This window comes from Dendrobates tinctorius, unplaced genomic scaffold, assembly GCF_039654945.1.
Source record: "Dendrobates tinctorius isolate UK_male_01 unplaced genomic scaffold, ASM3965494v1 ptg000124l, whole genome shotgun sequence".
Taxonomy (NCBI): domain Eukaryota; kingdom Metazoa; phylum Chordata; class Amphibia; order Anura; family Dendrobatidae; genus Dendrobates; species Dendrobates tinctorius.
The window spans coordinates 4,242,609-4,270,550 of NW_027361792.1; the positions used below are offsets into that span (position 1 = coordinate 4,242,609).

At 43.9% G+C, this 27,942-nt stretch overlaps 1 protein-coding gene across 4 annotated transcripts in view; it reads left to right on the forward strand.

Moving 5' to 3' along the window:
* ANO1 (anoctamin 1) overlaps positions 1 to 27,385 on the forward strand; it is a 119,216-nt gene extending 91,831 nt beyond the window's left edge. The window contains exons 13-26 of one of the 4 annotated variants that reach the window (XM_073541746.1): positions 1,053 to 1,064; positions 1,516 to 1,587; positions 4,844 to 4,921; positions 9,387 to 9,461; positions 11,428 to 11,629; positions 11,917 to 12,028; positions 12,626 to 12,683; positions 12,934 to 13,034; positions 14,732 to 14,877; positions 15,732 to 15,884; positions 21,637 to 21,689; positions 24,045 to 24,229; positions 24,318 to 24,423; positions 25,308 to 27,385. In XM_073541746.1, the coding sequence (XP_073397847.1) occupies positions 1,053 to 1,064; positions 1,516 to 1,587; positions 4,844 to 4,921; positions 9,387 to 9,461; positions 11,428 to 11,629; positions 11,917 to 12,028; positions 12,626 to 12,683; positions 12,934 to 13,034; positions 14,732 to 14,877; positions 15,732 to 15,884; positions 21,637 to 21,689; positions 24,045 to 24,229; positions 24,318 to 24,423; positions 25,308 to 25,568 (1,614 nt within the window). In that variant the 3' untranslated portion in view covers positions 25,569 to 27,385. The remainder of the gene's footprint in view (positions 1 to 1,052; positions 1,065 to 1,515; positions 1,588 to 4,843; positions 4,922 to 9,386; positions 9,462 to 11,427; positions 11,630 to 11,916; positions 12,029 to 12,625; positions 12,684 to 12,933; positions 13,035 to 14,731; positions 14,878 to 15,731; positions 15,885 to 21,636; positions 21,690 to 24,044; positions 24,230 to 24,317; positions 24,424 to 25,307) is intronic. The other 3 variants (XM_073541748.1, XM_073541747.1, XM_073541749.1) reach the window with 3 other exon arrangements.
* The last annotated feature ends 557 nt before the right edge of the window (positions 27,386 to 27,942 follow it).

The following is a 27,942-nucleotide window of genomic DNA, read 5'->3' on the forward strand; positions in this document are numbered from 1 at the left end:
TGAATGTCACTGCTGGATAAAAGGGTTGCAGCAAATTTTTCAGTAAAAAACAACATGTGTCCCCTATACACAGGATAATTGATAAATGTCTGATCGCTTAGGATATGACAGCTGGGACAGTCATCCTTTCACAAGAACAGGGATCCAAAAGTTTCGTGTGTGACTGCAGTGGTAGTCAGCATGTGCGACCACCACTCCTATAGACAGTGAATGGCGCAGTAGTGAGCATGTGGGACCAAAATAATAATCTTTATTTTTATATAGCGCTAACATATTCTGCAGCACTTTACAATTTAATTTGCACACATTATCATCGCTGTCCCCGATGGGGCTCACAATCTAAATTCCTTATCAGTATATGTCTATGGAATGTGGGAGGAAACCGGAGAACCCAGAGGAAACCCACGCAGGGAGAACATACAAACTCCTTGCAGATGTTGTCCTTGGTGGGATTTGAACCCGTTACCCCAGCGCTGCAAGGCTGCCGTGCTAACCACTGAGCCACCGTGCTACCCACCACTACTATAGACAGTGACTGGAGTGGTAGTGAGCGTGTGCGACCACTGCTACTATAGACAGTGACTGGAGCGGTAGTGAGCGTATGCAACCACCACAAATATAAATGGTGAATGGTGCAGTAGTGAGCATGTGCGACCACTGCTCCATTCATTGTCTATAGGTCACACATGCTCAGTACTGCTCCATTTGGACAGAGAACCAGTAGGGCAAATCCTTGTGTGTGAGCCAACAAGCACTCTATTATCTCTATATATTATATGTTGTATTCATGTACCACCTGTGTCCACATATCCGTTTCCTCATTGTAAATGCCCGCCGCCTGACAAGTCTGGGGCTTCCCAGTTTTGTGTCCTTCATGTCGGCATCGCGATGTTGTAGCGTTAGGTGTGCTTAATGTATCCCATTGAGTGTTTGGTGTACCATCCTCTGTACCCCCTATCCCCCATTCCCCGAGCACTAACCATGACCCCAAGACCCTGAATTAATAACAGTTCTTTTTTTTTCTGTGTGTGTTGTGTTCTTGTATCCTGAAGGGCACAGTCAAGGTTTGAACTTATTTATTAATACGTTTTCTATCTCCTTTCTTCAGCAAGTTTTTCTTTTGCTTTTTCCCTTTAAATCACCTGCCTTTGCCCCCCCTCCCCCAATCCTATTCTGTCCTGTCAGGCAAAGGCCTCAATGTATGTGCAATGTGTGTGTCCGTCACTTTTCTGTTGCCGATTCCCCACCCCCCCAAGCCACGAATGGCTATGTCGCACCCCTGTCTCGTCTGCGGCCGCTATTGTTGCATCGTGTTTGCGTCCATCACAAATCGCACTCCATGTTTCGCAGCACTGTGTGTCGGCAGATGGTAACGCATTGCACCACTGTATGTACTGATCAGCTCCCTTCACAGCCTGCCTAAGCCTTGAGATCTACGCTGTAATCCTGATGAGGAGCCTCATCTCGCGGACGGATGTGTCATCCCAAATACCTTATTTTCTTTCTTTCCAACAGGACCATCCCAGAGCGGAGTATGAAGCAAAAGTCCTTCAGAAATCGCTGAAAAAGGAGCACAGGCGCAAAGAGGTAGGGTAGTGGTGTCCGCAGTCTTAAAAAAGAACTTGTCAACAAGATTTGCCTCTTTTTTTTTTTTTGATCCCCCTAGGGATTGTGACCTGAAAAGCTCTTTCTAAAGTTACGCCTCACCTCATTTTGTTTCCTTCTGTCTCAGACGCCATGCTGAAAGTGCTGTTTTAATTGCCTTGTTCGTGCTCTTTTGGAAGCTGCTTTTAACTGCTGCTCTTGTAAGAATCTGTACACAAAAAGAATTTACAAACACACGCTCACTGTCTGTGCATTGGAAAGGGATGCAAGGAACCAAGCTCAAAAAGTATTTGTGCACAGATTACTAGAGCAGCAGATCAAAGCAACTTCTAAACTAGCACAAACGGCATTTTCAGCATGGTGTCTGACAGACGAAAGGAAAATTAGGTAATGCAGTATATTACAAAAAATCATTACTTTGAAAAGGCTGATCAGTACATTAAGAAAAAAATTACTCTTCAAACCCATCCCTGGTCTGTTACATGTACAGAGCATTTGCCAGCCTCAAGCTCACTTTCAGATCATCGGGGAAAAAAATTGATTAAAGTGCAAACACCAGTGTTTAACCTGCCAAAACACAAGTGCTAGATTTTGAGCAGTGTGTGGGTGATTTTGCAAAGCTACAATACCAGATATGGCCTTTCTACAAGAGTGGCGCTGTTCCAATTTTTTTTCACATTTGGAGAAACCACCCCATAACAATTCAAAGGTTGTCTGGTTTTGCAGCCCTAATCACATTGCACCATGCAATTTCTCAGGAGCTGTAGGGTAAATCTACTTTGCAAGATTTCAGCCAAGTAACTGGCTTCAGATTTGGCAGTCGATAAGGTGATGATTGTCCACCCCCCCCCAACCAATATCTATAAATAATGTAATTTGCAGTTACATGATGTTCGCCCTTTAGCTGCTGTTAGTCCTTTGTCCTGAAACACAATCCTGTACCGGTCACGGTCGAGCTCTGTATGATGGTGTTTGCGCAGCGTCCGTCTGTATACAATGGTTGTCTCATTTTTAAAGCCAATCCGATCCACAAAAGGGGATCAGGTAACCTGTAAGTGAAGGGAAATGGTCCTATTGTCCTCCGCATCTACTATTACCATGCTGTCGCCGGTCTGCTCCATGTACTACATATGTAGATTAGCAGCATGCTACTAACATTCACCCAAATGCTGAAAATCTGAACAATTAATCAAGATTCTAGAACTATGATGGGTACAATGTGGGCGAGTTCACATGCAGCAGATTTTTCCATGACTGTCCCAAATATCTGGGGCTTGAAGAAATCTATGCACCTGCTGCAGAAATGGCCGTATTCAGAGGAATGGAACGGATGAAAACTAGCATGAAAGTTCTGCATTCATTCTGCCACTTATGAATTCATCTTTATGGTTCAATGCAGACACATTTCTCCTATGTAGTGAAAGGTTTCTTCTATCTCCAGCTGCCTTACGACTATATCTATATGTCCGACATGGAACAAGTGCTTGCAACTGCCCCAACCATCACTGGTCGCCTTTCCAGATGAGCCCTATCCCTTTTTTTTTTTTTTTTTTTTTTTTTTTTATCCTCCGCATAAGCCAAAAAATTGAAGAAGCATTGGGGTCTTTCGGCAGTTTGATGGGTCCCGTCACTCCCTGGCCCTCTTGCAGGTGTTGCAGGCCCCTAGATTTTTTTTTTACATAGGATTACGGGATGGTTTATACTTGTAGGATTGAATGAGGCAATGCTGACATATACTTCACCAGCGTTACACAAAGTATGGCGCAGGCAAACACAATTTGGCCTATGAGCAGATGTAGAGGCTGCAGCGATCACCTGAGTTCCACAGCTCCTTCAATAAGCTGGTTGGTGGAGTGCAGAGAGTCAAACCACCATCTGATGGAATATTAACAGTCCATGATCCTTGGGATATGTCATTAGGCGAATAAGGCTGCATAAGTTCTTTAAATATGTTGTCCACTACTTTAGGAAATTTGCAGAGGGTTGGGAACACTTAAAATAAAAAATAAATTAAAAAAAAATACTCCCTGTTGGAGGAATTATTCCTCTCTGGTCCATCACTGCAGACCAAAGGGTCTCTACTGGGGTCTGAAGTGAGTCTCCTGACCCTACAGCCAATCAGTGGTTAAGTGACCAGTGGGATTTCAATAGTGAACCTTAGTTCCGATTTTCTGTTACGTTAAAGGAGTGCCAGATCACCAACGAGACCTGATGGACCCCATTCACTTACAATGGTGTCCATCTTGCCGTGGCAAAACTTTTTGGCAAAATAATTGTGCCGTGTGCTGCACTATTTCTTCTAGCAATTATATAATCTCACAGATATGAACTAAAGCTTAGCCATTTCCTTTATTAGCTCGTAGTAGTAGCTGTATCTCCATAAGGGACGTAACTATAGTGGGTGCAATGGTTGCAGTTGCATCTGGGCCCTGGAGTCTTCAAGTTGTCTCTGCAGAGAGGAAGAGTGCTAGAACTCTAGTGCCACCTATAGGAAGTGGCAATGCTAAAAGTCAATGTCGACCCCTTAACGAGCCGTGTCACATGACTTGGGATAAAAGCCAAAACCAGAATCTCAATTTGCAGACACTGTGTGTGTTGAGGTGCTGCCCCTCATCAGTGCCAAGTGTGAGATCTGGTTTGGCTGGGTGAGGGGTGTCTGACCGGAATCCAAGGGGTGACTTTTAGGATTGCTACTTCCTATAGGTGGCATTAGAGTTCTAGTCCTCTGAAGAGACAATTTGCATAGTTCACAGGGTAGCATTGCGGCTTAAAAGTCTCCTCATTTCGGCATTCTAGACATATCACTCTCCACAAGGAGAAACGCTAACCCTTGGATCCCAGGCAGACGTCTCTCACACTTTGCACTGATGAAGGGCAGTACCCCCGAAACAGTATCTGCAAATTGAGATGCTCGTTTTCGCTTTTATTCTAAGCCACGTGACAAGGCTCGCTAAAGGGTCGACACTGACTTTTAGGATTACTATTTCCGATAGGTGGCGCTATAGAGTTCTAGTGCTCTTCTTCTCTGAAGAGGCAATTTAGACTAGGTAACATAACCATAGAGTCCAAAAGGAAATAAATAAAAAATTTAAACGCCCGGTGTGTATCGGGTTCCTGGCTTGGCCAGTGATATTTTGGGGCAGCGCACCCTTAATTGTATCTCATTCGTTGCTGCTGATTGATCGATGCTTTATAACGCTATTGCATGGTCCTTTTTGTTTCCTTCAAATGCCTTCAGAAGCATCAGCCTGTTCCTGAGGACAACACAAACAAGTGGAGGCAGAGAGTTAAGACAGCCATGGCCGGGGTGAAATTGGTACATTTTACACCCAATTTCCCGGGTTAAGAAATGATTATTGAGCAGACACCTTGGTTTATTGTGTTTTGCATACTGAGGGGATTATTGTGAGGGCACGGAGTTCTCCCAATGCCAGGCTGAGGCGGGGCGAGCCTCGAGACCTATGGCCTGTAACAGCTTTATGATCCCCTCAGGCTGCTTAGTTTTTCATTTTCACATCACCTGAGTGTCCACTTTCCCTTTTCATCCACCACCAGTCAATGCATGGCTCCCTCGTCACAACGTCTCGCTCCACATCCCATGAAATGTCTGTGTTTTGTGTTTGTGTGCATGCTGCACCATGTACCAGGGAACTGTTCTAGTGTTGTCTTGTCACGTGCATTATTATAACTCCATTATTAGGGTTCATTGCTAACACGGTCCCATTGCCGGGGCGGGCCTATTGACATAACTGGGAACGTTGAGGTAGAACGGAGTCACCGATGCTCTTTATTCAGAGGGATTCAGCTGCAGTTTTCCTTTATCCTCTTTAAGGAAACCGTGGAAAGAACAAAAATGTACTCCTATGTGAGGACTAGTTTCTCAGTGTGCTCATTTCACTTACCTTATGTCAAGCACCTAGGGCACAACTTGTTTTGGGCTGATCGGATGATCTCCTGATGTGATCGGCATTTTATTACTTTTTTATGATGGTAATTCAGATTTCCCTTTTCGAGGGAAACTTTATAGGTCCTACCCAGGAAGGCCAGAAAATATATCCGGGATGAATGCACCCACTTTGTCCCCCATCTTGTTGGACAAGCCTTGAAAAAATGTGATTGTTGCAGATTGTGGGCATATATATTGTAGACCTGGTCCTCCAGAAGACAACACTCATTGTAGCCAATCCGACTAATCTGAAGATTCATTTCTATTGACTATTCTAAGATACACTTTTTAAAAAAAAATAAAATTCTACTCAGATAATTTAAAAAAAAATTATATATATTACAGACCAAAAGTTTGGACACACCTTCTCATTCAAAGAGTTTTCTTTCTTTTCATGACTATGAAAATTGTAGATTCACTCTGAAGGCATCAAAACTATGAATTAACACATGTGGAATTATATAATTAACAAAAAAGTGTGACACAACTGAAAATATGTCTTATATTCTAGGTTCTTCAGAGTAGCCACCTTTTGCTTTGATTTCTGCTTTGCACACTCTTGGCATTCTCTTGATGAGCTTCAAGAGGTAGTCACCGGAAATGGTTTTCACTTCACAGGTGTGCCCTGTCAGGTTTAATAAGTGGGATTTCTTGCCTTATAAATGGGGTTTGCACCATCAGTTTTGTTGTGCAAAAGTCTGGTGGATACACAGCTGATAGTCCTACTGAATAGACTGCTAGCTGCTTTTTTCTTGCCCTAATACAAATTCTAAGTAAAGAAAAACGAGTGGCCATCATTACTTTAAGAAATGAAAGTCAGTCAATCTGAAAAACTGGGATAACTTTGAAAGTGTCCACAAGTGCAGTGGCAAAAACCATCAAGCGCTACAAAGAAACTGGCTCACATGAGGACCACCCCAGGGAAAGAAGACCAAGTGTCACCTCTGCTGCGGAGGATAAGTTCATCCGAGTCACCAGCCTCAAATCGCAGGTTAACAACAGCTCAGATTAGAGACCAGGTCAATGCTACACAGAGTTCTAGCAGCAGACACATCTCTACATCAACTGTTAAGAGGGGACTTTGTGCAGCAGGCCTTCATGGTAAAATAGCTGCTAGGAAACCACTGCTAAGGACAGGCAACAAGCAGAAGAGACTTGTTTGGGCTATAGAACACAAGGAATGGACATTAGACCAGTGGAAATCTGTGCTTTGGTCTGATGAGTTCAAATTTGAGATCTTTGGTTCAAACGACCGTGTCTTTGTGCGACGCAAAAAAGGTGAACGGATGGACTCTACATGCCTGGTTCCCACTGTGAAGCATGGAGGAGGAGGTGTGATGGTGTGGGGGTGCTTTGCTGGTGACACTGTTGGGGATTTATTCAAAATTGAAGGCATACTGAACCAGCATGGCTACCACAGCATCTTGCAGCGGCATGCTATTCCATCCGGTTTGCGTTTAGTTGGACCATCATTTATTTTTCAACAGGACAATGACCCCAAACACACACCTCCAGGCTGTGTAAGGGCTATTTGACCAAGAAGGAGAGTGATGGGTGCTACGCCAGATGACCTGGCCTCCACAGTCACCAGACCTGAACCCAATCGAGATGGTTTAGGGTGAGCTGGACCGTAGAGTGAAGGCAAAAGGGCCAACAAGCGCTAAGCATCTCTGGGAACTCCTTCAAGACTGTTGGAAGACCATTTCCGGTGACTACCTCTTGAAGCTCATCAAGAGAATGCCAAGAGTGTGCAAAGCAGTAATCAAAGCAAAAGGTGGCTACTGTGAAGAACCTAGAATATAAGACATATTTTCAGTTGTTTCACACTTTTTTGTTAATCATATAATTCCACATGTGTTAATTCATAGTTTTGATGCCTTCAAAGTGAATCTACAATTTTCATAGTCATGAAAATAAATTAAAACCCTTTGAATGAAAAGGTGCGTCCAAACTTTTGGTCTGTACTGTGTGTGTGTGTGTGTGTGTGTCCAATGGAACAAATTTCCATGTGCCAGAGCAAATAATTTTAGTTAAGATTTATGATTAGCATATTTCCACCTAATATAAACCTGAAAATGACACCCAACTAGAATTACGAACAAAATGTTATTGTTTTTAATATGCGATTAATAAATATTGTTCTGTCCTCACTAATTGAAGCAGACTTCATGTAGCTTAACAGGCAGTTAATCCTCTATACCGGGGTCCAATAAGGGAGACTGTAGTTGAATCTGTATTTTATTGAACGTAGGGTATATTGATGTGGTGAAACTACAATACAAAATGTGTACACAGAATCAGTATTGGGTTCATAGGAATACATAATAGCTAACCAGGGGAGAGCTGACTAAGCAGGGTGACCTAAGACAGGAATAGATGTAGGAAGCGTGATTACTCCCCTTGTGTCAGCATCAGTGGTAGGTACAGGAATGAGATGTTCCCAGAATGCAGGCTGGATAGAAAATGGAAGACTGGAGAGAAAAATGAGGCTGGAATAGACCATAATCCTTTTGCAAACTTACCCAGAATACATTGTGGATTGTAGGGAAAGAGAAGATTAGAAAGTGAAACTAAGACACACAATAACACTGCAGTTATGACTTTGGTCAGTAGATGGAGCCAAAGATACAGAAAACATTAAATCTATGGCTGAAACTGAATATTATAAATATTCATAGCAAATCATTGTAGATATTATCAAAATAGACAGTCAAAAGTTGTGAATTATGTCGGAGGCAGAACAAATATAAAAAATATTAAGGGGAAAAATAGCCTCAAAGTACAGACTGTGGGGGTATCTCCATGTAATAAGTAATCACTTGATCCATGTGCAACACTGTGTGTTTATACACTTGATATTACTTAGTTGGTGTGATTCTGTGCAGAAATATTTTGTGTTCTGTACTATTCATTTCATGATATATACAGCTAGCAATAAATACGGTATCCCCCTGCACATGAGCCTTTAGTATCTACAGACTGGATATTATATTTGTGCACAAAATCACACCAAATAACTAATAAATGTGAGGCTATTTTTCCCCTCGATATTTTATTTTTTTTTTTAGTTTTTAATATGTGCTTAATAAATATAACATCTGTATTCATCATTCTAGCTGTCATATTTATAGGTTTATATTGTCTGGTGGACACACAACACACATCTATTTAGATTCTGTGTTAACAATGTTCCCAGCTATATCAAGGACACGCATCTTAAGAAATCATGGTTGGCTAGTCTTGGTCTCATGTTCCTTATTCGCGATGAGCACATGTGCTCGGATAACGTGTTATCGGAGTATCTTGGGTGTGCTCGGATAACATGTTCGAGTCCTTGCAACTGCAATTTTCGCAGATGTTGGGCAATCCCCGCATGTGTTGTGGTTGTCTAACGGCTTGCGACACATACAGTTGCAGGGACTCGAAGATATTATTCGAGCACACCCAAGATACTCGGATAACACCCGAGCATGCTCGCTCATCACGTCTCCTTATTTTCTGAAGAGTCCAAGTTCTTCAGTCTGTCTAAAAGACCCTGTGATTACATCCACCCTTTCCTTATGTGTTTTTTCTTTTTTTTTATCATTCAGACTCAATTTGTGGGAAAAAAAAAATTCAGAATTTTTTTTATCCTGTTACACAACACTGGGTTCCCTTGTACATCACTAAACAGATGTGATCTCCATACAGTGACACCTGTGTGCCTGCGGTTTCAGTGGCTCTTCATCCCCCGTTTGTGTTCTCACGTTGACCCCTTGCGCTTCCTTTTCTCGGATGCCGTAGTGATTCTATATTCTGCTTTTTTTTTTTTTCTTTCTATTTCATTGCATTTTAGACTGAAAAAGAAAAGCTGACATGGAGGGATCGAGTTCCTGCCTATGTTACCAATTTGGTTGGCATTGTTTTCATGGTAAGTCGTAGATTCGTAATGGTTCGTCTTCAAGCATGCTTGGCAACTTTGATGGGTGCCAGTCTGGGAGGACTTTTTGTTTAAAGGGGTTGTCTGGGCTTTTCACATAATCTCAGCACATATCTGGGCTGCGGAATGCTGACAAGTAATTTACTTTCTGTCACTAGTTTGCACGGTTTTCTAGATATTCTGAACAGAACGTCCAAGGGGGGGGTGTTATGGCATTGAAATGAGAACTGGTCGTAACCTCCTAGTCTACTCCAAACATGCCCTCTATAGCAACAACCCCACCCTGCATAGCTACAGGCCCTCCCCGTCCACATGAAGAAGCCCTCATCACACAGTAACAAATCCTCCCCCTCTAGCAGCCTCACTGCAGAGAGCAGACCACCCAGCTGCTCCTCCCCCAGACACACGCTGAACAGTGATCTATGGAAAGTGAAACTAGTGAGGAGGGAAAATCGTCCTGTATTCTGGGCCACTCCATGATTACAATACATAACTCAATATCAGTAATTCCTTCCCTCACTGTCCCAGGCTGCTGGCAGCAGTGAGAACAGACTGTGTGATGGCCAGTGATGGGGGTCTGCAGCTTCTAATCTGCACAGGGGATGGCAGTCACTGATGTAATCTGTTCTGTGACAAAGCCTCTGCTGTGTGAATGAGACAGCTCTGTGTCACTGATGTCTTCACACAGCAGCAGATTTGGTGCAGTGTATGTGTGAGCACTGTGTCTCTAATGACACAAATACTGATGGGAGCAGCCTGTCCCAGAATACAGGACGATTTTCCCTCCTCACTAGTTTCACTTTCCATAGATCACTGTTCAGCGCGTGTCTGGGGGAGGAGCAGCTGGGTGGTCTGCTCTCTGCAGTGAGGCTGCTAGAGGGGGAGAATTTGTTACTGTGTGATGAGGGCTTCTTCATGTGGACGGGGAGGGCCTGTAGCTATGGAGGGTGGGGTTGTTGCTATAGAGGGCATGTTTGGAGTAGACTAGGAGGTTACGACCAGTTCTCATTTCAATGCCATAACACCCCCCCTTGGACGTTCTGTTCAGAATATCTAGAAAATCGTGCAAACTAGTGACAGAAAGTAAATTACTTATTGTCATAATTCTGCAGCCCAGATATGTACTGAGATTATGTGAAAAGCCCGGACAACCCCTTTAAGGAACATTGAGTCACTGAAAGTATTTCTCTTAGCAAAATGTATTATTTGGCTCAAACCCGAAATGTACATTTGTATGCTGAGACTCCCAGCATCTGAGAATCCTGATGTCGTACACAAGAAACCACCTGGAATCTGGACTTTTCAGGAGATGTCAGTTTGCATCTAGAAGGTTTTTCCTACTCCTTTTGGGAGCTCTCCCTGTTTTTTAAGGCAAACTCCTGGAAGTTTAAAGAGAAATGGCAAGTATGGTCCTAAAATAGTGCCAACTGTTTATATAATGAGAATTGGTTGGGTGTTTCAAGGGGGCTGGTGCCTTAATTGCCCCAACTTTCAGGTGCCATAGGGTTGCAGTACCAGAGGCGTCAATCTAGGGATAATTGAAATACATTGCTTTCCTTCCTCATACAAAAGCCGCAATAACCTCCCAGAAATCAGCCCATCCAAAAGGTTTCTTGTAGAGATGAGCAAATCGATTCACAGGACACTGGTCCAGATGCCACATCGGTATTCAATGGCCGACCAATAGGATCCCTGCAAATCTCCTCCTAGCTGCCACCATCCCCGGTTCATCTATTCCTCCGTCAGCTTAATGTTGTAACAACATGTGTCACAGAAGGCACGATGCACACATTCTATACTCTTGTTGCCACCATTGCCTACATAGAACATGACCCATAACCATGTTGGAAAGGATCTTCTGATTCACTAAAGGGCCAATCTGATCATGATTTAGGGAGTGGAAATCTGAAAGCTACTTGGTCCACAGCGCTAACACGTGCCTGGTTTTCTTCACCAGATTGGTTTAACGTTTGCGATTGTCTTCGGCGTCATCGTGTATCGAGTCTCCACGGCGGCTGCTTTAGCCATGAGTTCTAATCCTTCGGCCCGCGCTAATGTGAGGGTGACTGTGACTGCAACCGCCGTCATCATTAACCTGGTGGTGATTCTGATTCTGGATGAGGTGTATGGCTGCATAGCGCGGTGGCTCACTCAGATAGGTAAGTTTCTATACATTGAGTACACTTTTACTGTTGCCCTGTTGGGAACTGTAGTTTTACAGCAGCTGGAGTGGCTCAGAATGAAGTCCTGCACTATTAGACTATACTCAGGTGTACGGTCGTAGAGATGCTCCAGAATGTAGATTTCAGACTCTCAAATGCTCAATATCCAGATATGAAAGGCCCATGATCTCCTGCACATCAGAGGGAATCAGACAGATTTAGATTTCTTATTCCTTCCGCCAACTCGCTTTTTTTTTTTTTTTTTTTCTTTATATTCTGGGCAGAGGTTCCAAAAACCGACAAGACTTTTGAAGAACGTTTGATATTCAAGGCTTTCCTCCTGAAGTTTGTCAATGCTTACACACCCATATTTTACGTTGCTTTCTTCAAAGGTCGGTAAGTAAAATGTTAATATAGGCAGAGCTGAGATTGTTCACCAGCGCAATATGTCTGGAATATTTCTCAATATTTACCGTCAAGAGCACAGCTCTGAGCTCAGTGGTGGACACACCAGAAGAGTTTCCTTGTGAGTGAACACTAGAAGGGCCCTTTGCAGTCCAGTAGCTCCTCACAATGCACCCCCTTATGTGTCTGAGACAGACTCTGTTTGCTACTTAGGAGGTGGAAGTGGCCCCCTTACCTCTCGGGCCCCTGTGCGGCTACATAGGTTGCACCAATATGATGTCCTGCCCTGATCTTGCTCTAGATTACTCAGCAGCCCATTGCTTTTTAATGGAAACAATGCAATACTTCACTTCACCTGCGGGGGAGCTGCAGTGGAAGTGAATACTTGCAGTCAGATTTCTCCAGCGATGATCATTGAAGGTTCCAAAAGGGGGACTTTTGAGCAGTTGATCATCCTTTTAACAGCAATTACAACCTCCTACGCGTTTCATGTAGTTATATTTTACATACATACATTTGTGCAAGAAAAGTAAAGATTGGAAGACCAACGAGCCGTGTAACGAGCCATGTTTTTCCTCTTATCGTTAGGTTTGTTGGACGTCCTGGGGACTACGTCTACATCTTTGGCTCCTTCAGAATGGAAGAGGTATGTATCCTCCTGAGAAATGAGGCATCAGCTGTTGGTATCAGGTATGCCCGAGAACTGGGATGGAATGGGAATACATGGGCAGCTGGTCTAGACAAGCGGCATCAGCTGAAATGTGCATGGCAAAGATGTCACTGTGACGCTGCGATCCCCAAGAGTTGCATAAGTTGAATTTTGCATTTGGGAGTAGGAGAAAATTCTGCACGAATGTCTATGTATTTATTTGCATGTTTTTATTTTTTTAATGTAGTGCGCCCCTGGTGGTTGTTTGATGGAACTGTGCATCCAGTTGAGCATCATCATGCTGGGAAAACAGCTGATTCAGAACAATCTCTTTGAGATAGGAATCCCGTGAGTTCTCGGTTACCGGTCATAACCCATATACAGTGGGGAAAAAAAGTATTTAGTCAGTCAGCAATAGTGCAAGTTCCACCACTTAAAAAGATGAGAGGCGTCTGTAATTTACATCATAGGTAGACCTCAACTATGGGAGACAAACTGAGAAAAAAAAATCCAGAAAATCACATTGTCTGTTTTTTTTTTCATTTTATTTGCATATTATGGTGGAAAATAAGTATTTGGTCAGAAACAAGCAATCAAGATTTCTGGCTCTCACAGACCTGTAACTTCTTCTTTAAGAGTCTCCTCTTTCCTCCACTCATTACCTGTAGTAATGGCACCTGTTTAAACTTGTTATCAGTATAAAAAGACACCTGCGCACACCCTCAAACAGTCTGACTCCAAACTCCACTATGGTGAAGACCAAAGAGCTGTCAAAGGACACCAGAAACAAAATTGTAGCCCTGCACCAGGCTGGGAAGACTGAATCTGCAATAGCCAACCAGCTTGGAGTGAAGAAATCAACTGTGGGAGCAATAATTAGAAAATGGAAGACATACAAGACCACTGATAATCTCCCTCGATCTGGTGCTCCACGCAAAATCCCACCCCGTGGGGTCAGAATGATCACAAGAACGGTGAGCAAAAATCCCAGAACCACGCGGGGGGACCTAGTGAATGAACTGCAGAGAGCTGGGACCAATGTAACAAGGCCTACCATAAGTAACACACTACGCCACCATGGACTCAGATCCTGCAGTGCCAGACGTGTCCCACAGCTTAAGCCTGTACATGTCCGGGCCCATCTGAAGTTTGCTAGAGAGCATTTGGATGATCCAGAGGAGTTTTGGGAGAATGTCCTATGGTCTGATGAAACCAAACTGGAACTGTTTGGTAGAAACACAACTTGTCGTGTTTGGAGGAAAAAGAATACTGAGTTGCATCCATCAAACACCATACCTACTGTAAAGCATGGTGGTGGAAACATCATGCTTTGGGGCTGTTTCTCTGCAAAGGGGCCAGGACGACTGATCCGGGTACATGAAAGAATGAATGGGGCCATGTATCGTGAGATTTTGAGTGCAAACCTCCTTCCATCAGCAAGGGCATTGAAGATGAAACGTGGCTGGGTCTTTCAACATGACAATGATCCAAAGCACACCGCCAGGGCAACGAAGGAGTGGCTTCATAAGAAGCATTTCAAGGTCCTGGCGTGGCCTAGCCAGTCTCCAGATCTCAACCCTATAGAAAACCTTTGGAGGGAGTTGAAAGTCCGTGTTGCCAAGCGAAAAGCCAAAAACATCACTGCTCTAGAGGAGATCTGCATGGAGGAATGGGCCAACATACCAACAACAGTGTGTGGCAACCTTGTGAAGACTTACAGAAAACGTTTGACCTCTGTCATTGCCAACAAAGGCTATATCACAAAGTATTGAGATGAAATTTTGTTTCTGACCAAATACTTATTTTCCACCATAATATGCAAATAAAATGAAAAAAAAACAGACAATGTGATTTTCTGGATTTTTTTTTCTCAGTTTGTCTCCCATAGTTGAGGTCTACCTATGATGTAAATTACAGACGCCTCTCATCTTTTTAAGTGGTGGAACTTGCACTATTGCTGACTGACTAAATACTTTTTTTCCCCACTGTATCTGTAGCTGGCCCTTTAAATGGATGCACTGAATGTCTGATCCTGCTCTTTTTAGGAAGATGAAGAAGCTGATCAGATACTTAAAGTTGAGGAGAGAAACCTACTTGGGTCATGAGGAGCACCTGAAGAGGAAGCAACGTTACGAGTTAGATTATGACCTGGAACCTTTTGCTGGTCTCACTCCAGAGTATATGGAAATGAGTACGTTACATATTTGTTGTCATTCAAAATATATTTTATAGGTGCAGTATAGAGTGAGAAAAAAAAACATGGATATCTTCCAAAAAAACAGCAGCTCACCTGTCCATGGATTGTGTCCAGTATTGCAGCAGAGTTTCATTGAAGTGAATAAAGCTGAGCTGCTGATTCACTGGTAACTTGCGCCGCGTCCCGAGAGCCCGCGCCGCGTCCCGAGAGCCCGCGCCGCGTCCCGAGAGCCCGCGCCGCGTCCCGAGAGCCCGCGCCGCATCCCGAGAGCCCGCGCTGACTGCAAGGGCTGTAACCCTTATCTCTGGTTTTACGATAAAGCAACTTAGAAGCTGCTTCTGGAGAAGAGAGATAAGTTACAGACCGTCAGGATGGATCCACTGGTAACTCATTCTGCAGCCTTTATACATGGGCTGTTAAACCAAACGCTCCAAGATTTTTAATTTTTGTAAAGGGGTTTAATTATTTCATCTAAAAAACCATGAATGAAGACAAAAAAGTCCCAAATACGCCCAGGTGAAACTTTTAATCTAATTTTGGTATGATAGGTCTTGAATTTAGATTTGCAATCGGAGGAAGTCGAGGGACTGAAGTCTGAAGACGGGAAGCGCAGCTTATATAGTTATAAAAAATAAATGAGAACAAATTACAGATATTATATATCGCATCCATTCATGCAATGCAAAGGTTTTAAAACTGGAAGAAAACTTTTGCCTCTTACTTGCTACTTGATGCCACTTTGGCACCTGCATTACTATTTGTAGTTCACCTTTAATCCCCATTATTTTAGTTCTCTGATCCGACCAGTTCATAATTAACTAAATTGCCGCCTTTGTCCCTCTCTGTAGTTATCCAGTTTGGATTTGTCACCTTGTTCGTTGCCTCATTCCCTCTGGCTCCTCTATTTGCTTTGCTGAACAACATCATTGAAATTAGACTGGACGCCAAGAAATTCATCACCGAGCTGAGAAGACCGGTTGCAGTCCGAGGAAAAGATATCGGTACGTCCTAGATTAACGATACAGGAAGGTTTGTTGCCCGGTGCCCATTATTAGCGTACAGGTGTGATAATGCGCCACCAGAAGTAGACCTGGGTCCAGTGCATGAATACACTGTGTAAATATTTTCACTGATTTCACCACAGAAAATGTTTTAGAAAAAAAGAACCAAAAAGTCCAAGCTGCCTGGGAAAAAACTCAAGACAAAAAATTTAGAATTGGTGGAGAAAGGTTGAACTTTGATGGACCTCGGTATTTTTTTCAACCAATGTAACTCTGTAATATGCAAGTAAAACCAGCCTCAGAACATGATTAGCAGACTGGTCTTTGTTGTAGACAAAGAAGGACAAAAGATAGGGGGCACAGCTGAAGGGCATATAACGTCAGAGATTAAATAAACAGGGGTGCTGCATAATGCACGGAAAGAAACATGGAACAATTAGCGAAAAAGATCCATGCACAAAAAATCACACACCCATGAGTAAAAATATGTATAGACCATGATACGCAAGAAAGTGTATAAACATTTTATTAGTAGACAAACCACAATAAAATCAATTAAAAAGACAAAACACATCACACAGGTCCCATAAAGCAGCAATATAGCACACCACAATATAATATAATATGGGTGAAACAAGAATCCCCAAGACAAAGTAGTATATATATGAATCCTGAATACTTGCAGAAATAGTGCCAATCTGGGAGTCTCCAGAAGGCAAAAAAAGAGAGACAGAGCCCTGTATGAGATCAGCGTATTTGGATGAGATACCTGTAAAGATGGTGCCCCTATGAAACGGGAGTACCCCCTAAAGTGAAAATAACCTGCATAGAAGAAAGCCCCAAGGTAAGGCTTAAGGCTAAAATAGCCAGCAAGTCACCAACCAGCAGAGCACATGTCAGGGCGTCACGGATGGCAAGGCAAATGGGACAGTGGTCCCGGGACCAAAGGTGATGTGGGGAGCCCCACGCGTATTGCTGCTGACCGCAGCTTTGTCAGGGGAAGTGACACATTTTACAGGATCGTCTAGAGTTTTGGGAAGCCATTCCATGAAAATTTTGGCTTGTTACGGTTAGAAAGTTAAAGCCTTGCAAAAGAGGGAGCTTTATCTCCAATATTTGGAATTCCCAAGGGCAAGGCCTAAAATATCTAATATCTAGGTCCAGGAAATGGTCACAAGTGTGGTATCTGTGTCTTGTACACAGAGGGGTGTAGACGTGCCCTCTGCTTAGGGCCGCAGTGCATAGAGAGGGGGGTATAGTGCCAACTGCTAGGGCCACAGTACACAGAGGGGTGCAGACGTGCCCTCTGCTTAGGGCCGCAGTACATAGAGAGGGGTGTAGTGCCCCATGCTAGGGCCGTAGTACACGGAGGGGTATAGTGCCCCCTACTAGGGCCACTATACACAGAGAGGAGAATAGTCCCTCCACCTGCTAGGGCGACAATGCACACAGAGGGGTATAGTCCCCCCTGCTAGGGCGGCAGTACACACAGAGGGGTATAGTGCCCCCTATTAGGGCCGCAGGGCTGTGTGCAGAATCCTGCTTGGATGTCTCTGTTCTGAACGTATAAACCACACGCAGATTCGTTGTTTGATTAGGGTCGTTTATCACCCCCCCCCCTCCCCTGGTTCTTATCTTAAGATCGTGGTAAAGGCTGAGTGGTTTGCTGGCCCTCCTGGGCACATGACCTGCAAGACCCCTCCCTGAGCTACGCCCCTGAAGAATGCAAAATCCAGCTGGAGATCGTAAAAGATTTACTGGAGAATGTCCGCCGTCACTCTTGGGCCTCAGCCATGTAAAAAACTACATGCAGCACTTTATTAATAGCCATGGGGGCAAGTTATGTAAAGTGTAACCTTATCAGTCTGGATCTCTTTCTGGAAGTTAAGCTTTGGTTCTCCTGAATCTGTAGCTACTTTATTATTATTATTATTATTATTATTATTATTATTATTATTCATTTATATAGCGCCATTTATTCCATGGCGCTTTACATGTGAAAAGGGGAAATATAGACAAGTATAATAAACATGTGTAAGACAAGGGACACACAAGTACATAAGGAGAGAGGACCCTGCCCGCGAGGGCTCACAGTCTACAGGGATGGGTGAGGATACAGTAGGAGAGGGTAGAGCAGGTCGTGCGGTGGTTCAGTAGACCGAGGATCATTGCAGGCTGTAGGCTTGTCGGAACAGGTGGGTCTTCAGGTTCTTCTTGAAGGTTTCCGTTGATGGTGAGAGTCTGATGTGTTGCGGCAGAGAGTTCCAGAGTATGGGGGAAGCACGGGAGAAGTCTTGTATGCGGTTGTGGGAAGAAGAGATAAGGGGGGAGTAAAGAAGGAGATCTTGAGATGATCGAAGGTTGCGTGCGGGTAGGTACCTAGAGACCGTGTCACAGATGTATGGAGGAGACAGGTTGTGGATGGCTTTGTATGTCATGGTTAGGGTTTTGAATTGGAGCCTCTGGACAATAGGAAGCCAGTGAAGGGCCTGGCATAGGGGGAGAGGCTGGGGAATAGCGGGGACACAGGTGGATTAGTCGGGCAGCAGAGTGTAGGATGGACTGAAGCGGAGCCAGAGTGCTAGAGGGGAGGCCAGAGAGTAGGAGGTTGCAGTAGTCGAGGCGGGAGATAAGAGCATGCACTAGTGTTTTTGTGGTTTCGTGGTTGAGGAATGAGCGGACCCGGGAAATATTTTTGAGTTTTAGGCGGCAGGAGGAGGTGAGGGCTTGGATATGTGGTTTGAAAGAGAGCGCGGAGTCGAGGTTCACCCCAAGGCACCGAGCGTGTGGGACTGGGGAAAGAGAGCAGCCATTGATGGATAGGTCTGGTGGAGGGGTAGAGTGAGATGGGGGAAAGATGATGAATTCTGTTTGTCCATGTTCAGTTTGACAAAGCGAGCAGAGAAGAAGGCTGAGATAGCAGACAGACATTGTGGGATTTCATTCAGTAAGGAGGCGAGGTCAGGTCCAGATAGGTAGATCTGCGTGTCATCGGCGTAGAGGTGATACTGCAAACCGTAGGATTCAAAGAGCTGTCCCAGGCCGAAGGTGTAGATGGAGAATAGTAGGGGTCCTAGGACTGAACCTTGAGGAACATCGACAGACGGGGCGAGGTGAGGAGGTGGTGTGTGAGAGGGAGACACTAAATGTTCGGTCTGTTAGGTATGATGAGATCCAGAATAGGGCTAAGTCTGTGATGCCAAGAGATGAGAGAGTCTGTAGCAGGAGGGAATGGTCTACAGTGTCGAAGGCAGAGGACAGGTCCAGGAGAAGGAGGACAGAGTAGTGTCGCTTGCTCTTGGCGGTTAGTAAGTCGTTAGTGACATTAGTTAGAGTTAGTTAGGACTTTAGTTAACTCCAGACTCTGAGGCCTTGTGGTGCCTGGTAATAAATCCAGAGGTGTCAGGATTAGAGGAACGTTGCTCATTAGTATTTCCAAGCTCAAGAATTGCACAAATTCTACCTGGCTTATTAGTCCTTTCTCAAAGTTGTCTTTCTAAGCAAGTGATGAATTTGAGACTGGACCTGTTAAGTTTATTTTCTCTTGAGACAGAAGTGACTATAAATGCTCCCAATCACCAAGTGCTGTGACTCCTATCCCTACCTGCATTTCCCCTGGCTCACTTTCCACATTTGATCCCATCACAGAAGAAGTCTCCAGACTCCTCTCTTCTTCTCTTAAGACTACATGTACTACCGACCCCATTCCCTCACATCTCCTCCAGTCTCTCTCTCTCCAGTTGTCACAACTCACCTAACTACAATCTTTAATCTCTCCCTCTACTTGGGCATTTTCCCATCCTCCTTCAAACACTCTATCTTTACTCGATTATTAAAGAAACCTGCTCTCGACCCATCCTGCACAAACAACTACAGACCAGTCTTCAATCTCCCCTTCAACTCTAAATTTTGGAGCCTCTAGTCTACTCCCACCTTACCCTCTACCTCTCCACTCACTCCCTCCTAGACCCTTCACAGTCTGGCTTCTGCCCCCTACATTTGACTGAAACTGCACTCATCAAAGTTACCAATGACCTTCTGACAGCAAAATGTAACGGTGAACACTCTCTGCTCATTCTTCTCCTACTCCATAGGCTCCAGTCACTAGGCATTAAGGACATCGCTCTCTCCTGGTTTTCTTCCTATCTCTCTGACCGCTCCTTCAGTGTTTTGTTCGCTGGCTCCATGTCATCTCCTCTTCCTCTCGCTGTCGGGGTACCTCAGGGCTCAGTCCTTGGCCCCCTTCTCATCTCTCTCTACATGGCCCCAATTGGACTGACTATCAGCAGATTTGGCTTTCAGTACCATCTTTATGCTGATGACACATAACTATACACGTCATCTCCCTTCCTTATCCCCGCTATACTACAGAACGCCAGTGACTGTCTGCAGTCTCCAAATCATGTCCGCTCTCTATCTGAAACTCAACCTTTCCAAAAGTGAACGTTTTCTGCTCCCGCCGTCTACTAACCTCCCTAAATCTGACATTTCCCTCTCCGTGGGTGGCACCATAATAACACCCCAGCAGCAGGCACGCTGTCTGGGCATTATGTTTGACACCAATCTCTCCTTCACATCCCATATACAATCTCTTGCCCGCTGTTTCCGCTTACACCTAAAGAATATCTCCAGAATTCGCCCTTTTCTCACCATTGAAACAACAAAAACCCTCACTGTCGCAGTGATCCACTCCCGCCTGGACTACTGCAACTCTCTATTAATTGACCTCCCCGTTACTCGACTTTCCCCTCTCCAGTCCATACTTAATGCAGCAGCCAGGGTCATCAATCTGGCTAATCGGTACTCGGACATGTCCGCTCTTCGCCAATCGTTACACTGGCTGCCCATTCATTATATGATCCAATTCAAAGTACTTGTTCTCACCCACAAAGCTCTCCACAGTGCGGCACCCCCCTACATCTCCTCCCTCATTTCTGTCTATCGGCCTAGCCGACCGCTGCGCTCTGCAAAAGACTTTCGACTAACCTCTGCACTAATCCGCACCTCCCACTCCCGACTCCAAGACTTCTCCCGCTCTGCGCCAATCCTCTGGAATGCTCTACCCCAAGAAATTAAGACTATCCACAATTTGCACAGTTTTTGGCGCTCCCTCTAAACACATCTGTTCAGAGCAGCCTATCACGTTCACTAATTAAAGTCATTTTATATGTAAGTTTGCGTGTGTAGCCCATTCACTATCTCTATCCCCCACCTTCAAAACATGGCTGGACTATCATTGTAAATACATCATTGTAAATACACACCTGTACTTTGTATCTCCCCCACCTCATTGTAGATTGTAAGCTCTCACGAGCAGGGTCGTCTTATTTTACTTTAATTATTGTATTGTTAACGTTGTTACTTATGAACTGTGTTTTGAGACTGTTAAACTGTAAAGCGCTGCGGAATTTGTTGGCGCTATATAAATAAAGATTATTATTATTATTATTATAAATGATTTTTTTTTCTTGCATCATATACACTTTTTTGTGTTTTTTACCTTGAAAACCTCTGCAGTCACCACTAGAGGGAGCTCAGGATTATACTGTATACTGTAAGCTCTGGAGTGCCCCCTAGTGGTGAAAGAAGGAGTCAATATTCTTGCACTCTGCTCTGTGCAGGGGAATTGGAGCTGCGTATAAGAAGAACTTGATGCAAAAATAATCTGTACGCTATAAATCATAAACATGAATGAGGGTCCTAGGAAATGTCCTGATGTAGCTGTGATTAATTTACCACTTTCTGTTTGCAGGTATTTGGTATAATATTCTACGAGGAATCGGGAAGCTTGCAGTGATCATAAACGTAAGTGATATCACATTCATCCATATGGGATATTTGTCACACAAGGATAGCAGAATTGTAATGTATTGGTTCTATAGAGCTACAAAGAAAACTGGAAGACTTATGGAGCGGTAGGTAGAATAGGCTGCTATGCGTTTTGGGGTTGAACCAGCATGCACCTCTGACACTGATGTGAACACGGCCTAAAAGGAGCCGCTGCTGGACCAGTATTATGGCACCATCATATTCCATCTCTGAAACAGATGGGATTGGACCATCAGCTCCTGATTTAATGAGGTCTGGGACTGTCAGATCTGCCCCTATCCTGCCACTTTGTAGTTTACTGACCCAGAACATATCTGGGTTTTCATTCAGGGACTAGAAGCATTAGATTCTTCGTTCTGTGTTTCACTAATTATTTACAACATGGTGAAAACCCGAGTGCGATCAGCCCGTATTAGGACATTCTGTGGTGTTTCCAATCAGAAATGGTAATCCAGGGGTTCCTTCATGCAGCCCCTCGGCTTACGGTCTCCTCTTTCTCTAGACGTTCATAAATATCCCAATATCGCTTTCATGTGTTCCCATTTAACAGATACGTTTTCATAGCCGAGACACCATCTGTGCTGTTACATTCTTCTCCCTGATATACTGCTATTTGTACTGTCCTCTGACTCGTATGTGCTTTTACTACATACAGAGGGGCAGGGGCATACATAGAAATCATGGGACCAGATAGCAGAAGTTTTAATTGCGCCCCCCCCCCCCAACAAAAGAAAACTATTTGGCAGGGTCAATACCTCATAGCTTTTCAGTCCTTACAAAGTAATTTTCCTCCTACTGAAGCCCCTAACGTCACTTTCACGGCACCCATAAAGTATGATGCCAACAAAGGTGTCCCACAAACACTATATGATGCGTCCACATTATTCTCCACTCCACACCCACGGTGTGATGACCCTACTGTACTCCACCTTAACGTCCCCGAAAAAGTATGGTGACCCCCAACGGCGTGTGTAATCCCCCAACTGTGATTCCTCCCCCATGCAGTATAACTGGCCTACATACAGAATAATGGCCCCCATATGTCTCCACACTGTATAATGCCCCATACTAGCCCTCCATACAATATAATGGCCCCCACTATCCCTACACACAGTATGATGGACCCCACACAAACATTCACACTGTATAATGGACCCCACATAGTCCTCCAAATATTATAATAGCTCTCCATATAGTATAATTCTCTCCCCATTGTCCTCCATATATTATAGTATAATACACCCCATAATCCTTCATACAGTATAATGAATTCCCTATAATACTCCATACAGTATAATACACTTCCCATAGTTCTCCATACACTATAATGCAGTCCCCATAATTCTCAGTCTATACAGTATAATGGACTCCCCATAGTTCTTCATAGTCTATACAGTATAATGCACGTCCCATAGTCCTCCATACAGTATAATGCACGCCCAGTTGTCCTCCATACAGTATAATGCACGTCCCATAGTCCTCCACAGTATAATGCACTTCCCATAGTCCTCCATACAGTATAATGCACGCCTCGTAGTTCTTCATAGTCTATACAGTATAATGCACTCCTCGTAGTTCTCCATACAGTATAATGCACGCCCCATGGTCCTCCATACAGTATTACGGCCACCACAATGTACTCACTGATTAAAGAAAAGAAATACAATACTCTCATTGGTCCCCCACTGCCCCAGTCTCTGCAGCGAGCGTTCTGAAGTACCTGCACATCTTAGAGCAGCGGGCACCATGTAATGACGTCATCCGCCCGCTGCGCTAAGATGTCAGACGCTGGGGAAGAATGATTGTGGAGGGAGTGTCAGCTGACGCTCCTCTCTCATGATTGCTTTCAACAGTATCTGCATCCGGTACGCCACTGAGTGGGATTCATGAGATAGGAAAGGTTATTCTATTTCACAAGTTTAACTATTCCGTTTTCTTTTTACCTAAAACTGCACCAATATACTGTAATTTGTCAAACTGGTTGGTATCCCTTTCTCTGGATCCCAGTTTCTACAAAAAAAAAAAAATCCTCTGCTGCTTATACCTTCAGCGATCACTCGTGATCTGTAGGGGAACTTGGCTGCGAGTGTTTAATCTCCCTGCAGTGCCACCACATGGACAAATAAAGCATTACATAGTACAATGTGTGTAATGATAAACGTGCGGAGTCCAGTGTTACAAATCACTAATGCAAACTTTTGGATTGGGACCTAGGAGAAAAATCGGTCTACTTTTTTAAAACATTGCAAACACTTTTAGAAGCCAAATGTGTGCAAAACAATGAATATTTTTCCATTTTATTAATGCATCTCATCTGTCATTACCACTCAGGCCTTTGTGATCTCATTCACCTCTGACTTCATTCCACGCCTCGTGTACCTGTACATGTACAGTCCTGATGGCACCATGCATGGCTTTCTCAACAACACCCTTGCCTACTTTAATGTCAGTGACTTTAAACCTGGTACCGGGCCAAACATTGATCAGGACGTAGGATACCCAGTGGAGATCTGCAGGTAGCCGTTCTGTGTCCGTTCCCCCTCTGCAGTCCCTGTGTACCTCCTGTAGATGCACCTTACTAAATGGAAATGTTTTCTTATCCAGATACAAAGACTACAGGGAAGCGCCGTGGTCCGAGAATAAATACGATATCACAAAGGAGTTCTGGGCTGTTCTGGCTGCAAGATTGGCTTTTGTCATCGTTTTTCAGGTACGTTTGTGTTGTAGGTGGCCTTACTGTCCAAAGGAATGAAGTCCGATTTAGGGTGCGATCTGATGGCTCTATGAATCGGACTGAGATTGGACCGCAATGGACTGGCCGCAGTTCTCCCAACCCTAATGTGATGGCTGCATAGAAATATATGAAGCTGTCTCACTCGAGTCGAGAGAGCCATCAGCCAGTTCGTGCATTGCAGTCCAGTTTTTATGGCCCCTGGAATTTGACTTCCTGGTATAATTCTATTAAATATGGGGTTTTTCAAGGGCACAGATGTACCTAATAGGGGGTGCAGAGGTAGCATTTTTATCCATGCCCTGCATACAGATTTTGCATTGATGCTGAGGAGATTTATATTTTTAGAGCAATAAAGTTATGTAGCATAAATCGTTTTAGTAATTGGTTTTAATTAATATTTTTTTTCTACCACTTATTTTTCTGCAGCCTGCATATGAATTACAGTACACTGAAAGCTGCTCAGTGTTGTTCAGTCTCAATCCCGACAGTCAGCTCAGTCTCAAGCCCCCTCTCCTAAGCTTGCATTTAGCTCCAAATCCAATCAGGTTTGTGTTTAGATGCACTGGCGGATACAGATTGAAAAGGGCCCCCTGTGCAAGAACAGTACATGGGCACTTTGAAGTCCAAAGCTTATCATGATGCACAATTCCACCTGTTTTGGAGGTCGAAATAAGTCCCCTAAGCTTAGATGCACATTAAGGAGAGAGAGAGTCTGCAAACTGAGCTGGGTACTGCAGCTCTGCTCCCATTCACTTCAATGTAAGCTGAGCTGCAGTACCTAAAATGTTCCACTTGTTTTGTATTTTGTGACCAGAGCGGTACTTTCATTCCTCGTCTCACTTACTCTCCTTCTGTTGCAGAACTTGGTCATGTTCATGAGTGATTTTGTAGACTGGATAATCCCAGACATTCCCAAAGACATCAGCGAACAGATCCACCGAGAGAAAGTCTTAATGGTTGAAGTATTCTTGAAGGAAGAGCAGGGAAAATTACAAATGCTGGAAACTTGGAAAGACCATGATAAGAAAAGAGGTGACAACTGCAACAACCAAAGCCCCAGACTTTCCCGCAGCAGCACTGGGAGCACAACATCTGCGTACTCGCACCGTGTAGATGTGTAGGGCAAGTCACCCGGAGAACTTGTTGTTTGGGCATTTCATTCCACTGATAGAAAGGTCATCCAAGATTTCATTCTTGAGCGTTTGGCTAGCTGTTTGTGCAGCCTATCTTGGCTCCCACCTTGTGTGGCCAGAGGACCATGCTCTTGGGGATGAGCAGTACGGCAGGGAATTTCTTGACAGGCTCAATGGCTTCAGTGTCACCGACTCCTGGCATCTGCATGTTACAGTAGCAGTAGAATTGTATTTCCTCTGTCTTGGGTATATTGTGCCTTCTGCTGGGTCACTCGTGGAACACTTCAGCTTTTCTGGGGAGTCTTGCAGAATTTTTTTAAGCAGTAGCAGAACAATATGTTGTCCATCTGTCTTTAATTTTACGTAAAGCTTGGACGGGACAAAGGCGTACCTTCATGGATTTACAACGGACAGCTTGTTGCTGACATTCCTCCTGAGCAACCTGTGCAATCTGCCATATAAAAAAAAAAATAATATACCAGACTCTTGGAGTTCACCTCAAATAGCCAAATCTGACCTTGGTGAGATCCTCCAGCTTTTGAGTAATGCTGCACCGTTTCTACGGACACGGAAAAGCGTTTTCTTAACTTTGTCGGACTGGAGTGTATCCTTCAGCGCTACAGAGATTAAAATTGCAGAGAAGATATTTTTTTAGATACCTATGCAATGTAAAGACACTTTTTTTTTTTTTTTTTTTTTTTTTTTTTTTTCCTCCTCTTTATATGAAACTTTTATAATCTATTTATTGATGCAAAGATTATTGTCAAACTGATCAATTCCTGTTTGTAAATTTATCATTTTTTGGCTACGAGACTAATATCCCTTGGTGTAACCTATGACGTGCTATGGATTGCGGGGCGCCCCTCTGGCTTCCTGGTAGCTCCTGAGGTTTACTAATATGAAATTTTGGTAACACATTTCTCAGTCCATTCTTGTTATAACGCCTGTGATCTAGGTACATGATGATGAGGGTCCGGATAGGATAGACTATAAATGCTTGACCACCGGTGGCCTGTCTTGACAACAGGAAGCCCAAAGTCCTCTGTGTTAATGGAGAGGTGGTTTACATGTGCGACCATAGCGCTAGACATGCTCTTTGGGAGTCCTATTGGTAAGATCTTCATCAACTTCATCAATCATACATTTATCACCTATCCTGCAATTCTATAGGACAACATAAGGAAGAACTTTGGTTTTGATTGCATTAACCTAAAAAATCAACTCGAGGAGCCTCCAAACCAGACTGCAATCTCATGTCACCACTTTATCAACTGGTGATTTCTAACTCTTTCAAAACTTGAGCTCATGACACGTGGGATATAATAGTTTTACACCAGCTGGAGAGGACCACCACTGGTCTAAAGTTTCGGTTCCATCCACACAGTGATTGCTCCCCATCCCAGGTACAGGTCCTATGTGTCGTTCAAAACTGAAACGTGCCCTGAATTATACCCTACTAGTAACTGTAAAGGAACCTTCCCTGGAGTGTCATTCAAGGGCGGGCAGATTGATAATGAAGCCTGACTGTATAGTGGGCTACACAGGACCTTGCCATGTGTTACACATTGCTTGGCTATTAAGGATCGTGAGGTTGACATGCCATGGTCTGGACCGCCTTGGAAGGGGTCTTGTTGGTCAATGGCAGAAAACAGCGTTCATCGTCATCATTGTTCTTATCGGTTTTCGTCTGTCTTTTAAACTAATCAATCTGTTATGATTCTTGGAGGGATGGATATGTGAAATTATAATACTGTAATGCAGAATAAATTATGTTAATGATAAATAATAAAATTTATTACATTCAATATTGATTTATACATGACTGTTACCGAGCCAGAGTGTCCACGAAGTCACCAGTACTTCCGAGCAATGTCCAGTCTTGTGCCTGATCCTTAAAGTGTCCAAGGATTTGAAACCATGGCTGCTTTCCTCCAGAAATGGCACCTCCCTTGTCCACAGGTTGTGTAGAGTACTGCAGCTCATAGCATTAAAATGAATGGAGATGGGTTACATTACCAGACACAGCCCATGAACTGGTGTGGCATTGTTTTTTCAAAAAAAGCCATATTTTTCTAATCTTGGAAATCATGGAGAAAGAGGTATGTACTATCTGACAGTGTCCCATATTGTCCCATAAGCAATGTATGATTGGTGGCAGTCCGACTATCGAGACCCTTGTCGATCCTGGACAGTGCATAGAGTGGTGGTCGCACATGCTCACCTCTGCTTACATTCACACAAAAGATTGTGACTTTCATTCTTGGGATTGGTGGGGGTCCTAGTGGTCAGCCCCCAGTGATCCTATAATTATCACCTACGTTATGTTTATGAGGCGACCTCTTTTAATGCCATAAAAAAAACA